Here is a 241-nt window from a genome sequence, read left to right as displayed (position 1 = left end):
AAGAAAAAAAGAAAAGAAAAGAAACCTCTTAATATTTTTAAATTCGCAAACAGGAAGAAGATAAACGGAAATATTTCGAAAACATGACATTTTTATGAAAATCAGGGCTATTAAATACCAACAAAATACAGATACAATTCATGTCATAATTTTCTCACAGTAAATTTCACCTTCTTCTCATCCATCTTTCTCAGGTGAGTTTGGTTCTCAACGGCTGGCCGGTGATTTCAGCCTTCGCTGG

The 241-nt window shown here is 33.6% G+C and overlaps 1 protein-coding gene across 1 annotated transcript in view; it reads left to right on the top strand.

Moving 5' to 3' along the window:
- si:dkeyp-74b6.2 (cerebellin-1) overlaps positions 1–241 on the top strand; it is a 5,132-nt gene that overhangs the window by 4,720 nt on the left and 171 nt on the right. Inside the window, exon 4 of the mRNA XM_035675803.1 lies at positions 195–236. Coding sequence (XP_035531696.1) covers positions 195–236 — 42 coding nt within the window. The remainder of the gene's footprint in view (positions 1–194; positions 237–241) is intronic.

This window comes from Morone saxatilis, unplaced genomic scaffold (genome assembly GCF_004916995.1).
Source record: "Morone saxatilis isolate NCDOM2014 unplaced genomic scaffold, NCSU_SB_2.0 Contig4, whole genome shotgun sequence".
Lineage (NCBI taxonomy): Eukaryota > Metazoa > Chordata > Actinopteri > Moronidae > Morone > Morone saxatilis.
The sequence above is the reverse complement of the archived record's forward strand: the minus strand, read 5'-3'. Positions and strand labels throughout refer to the sequence as shown.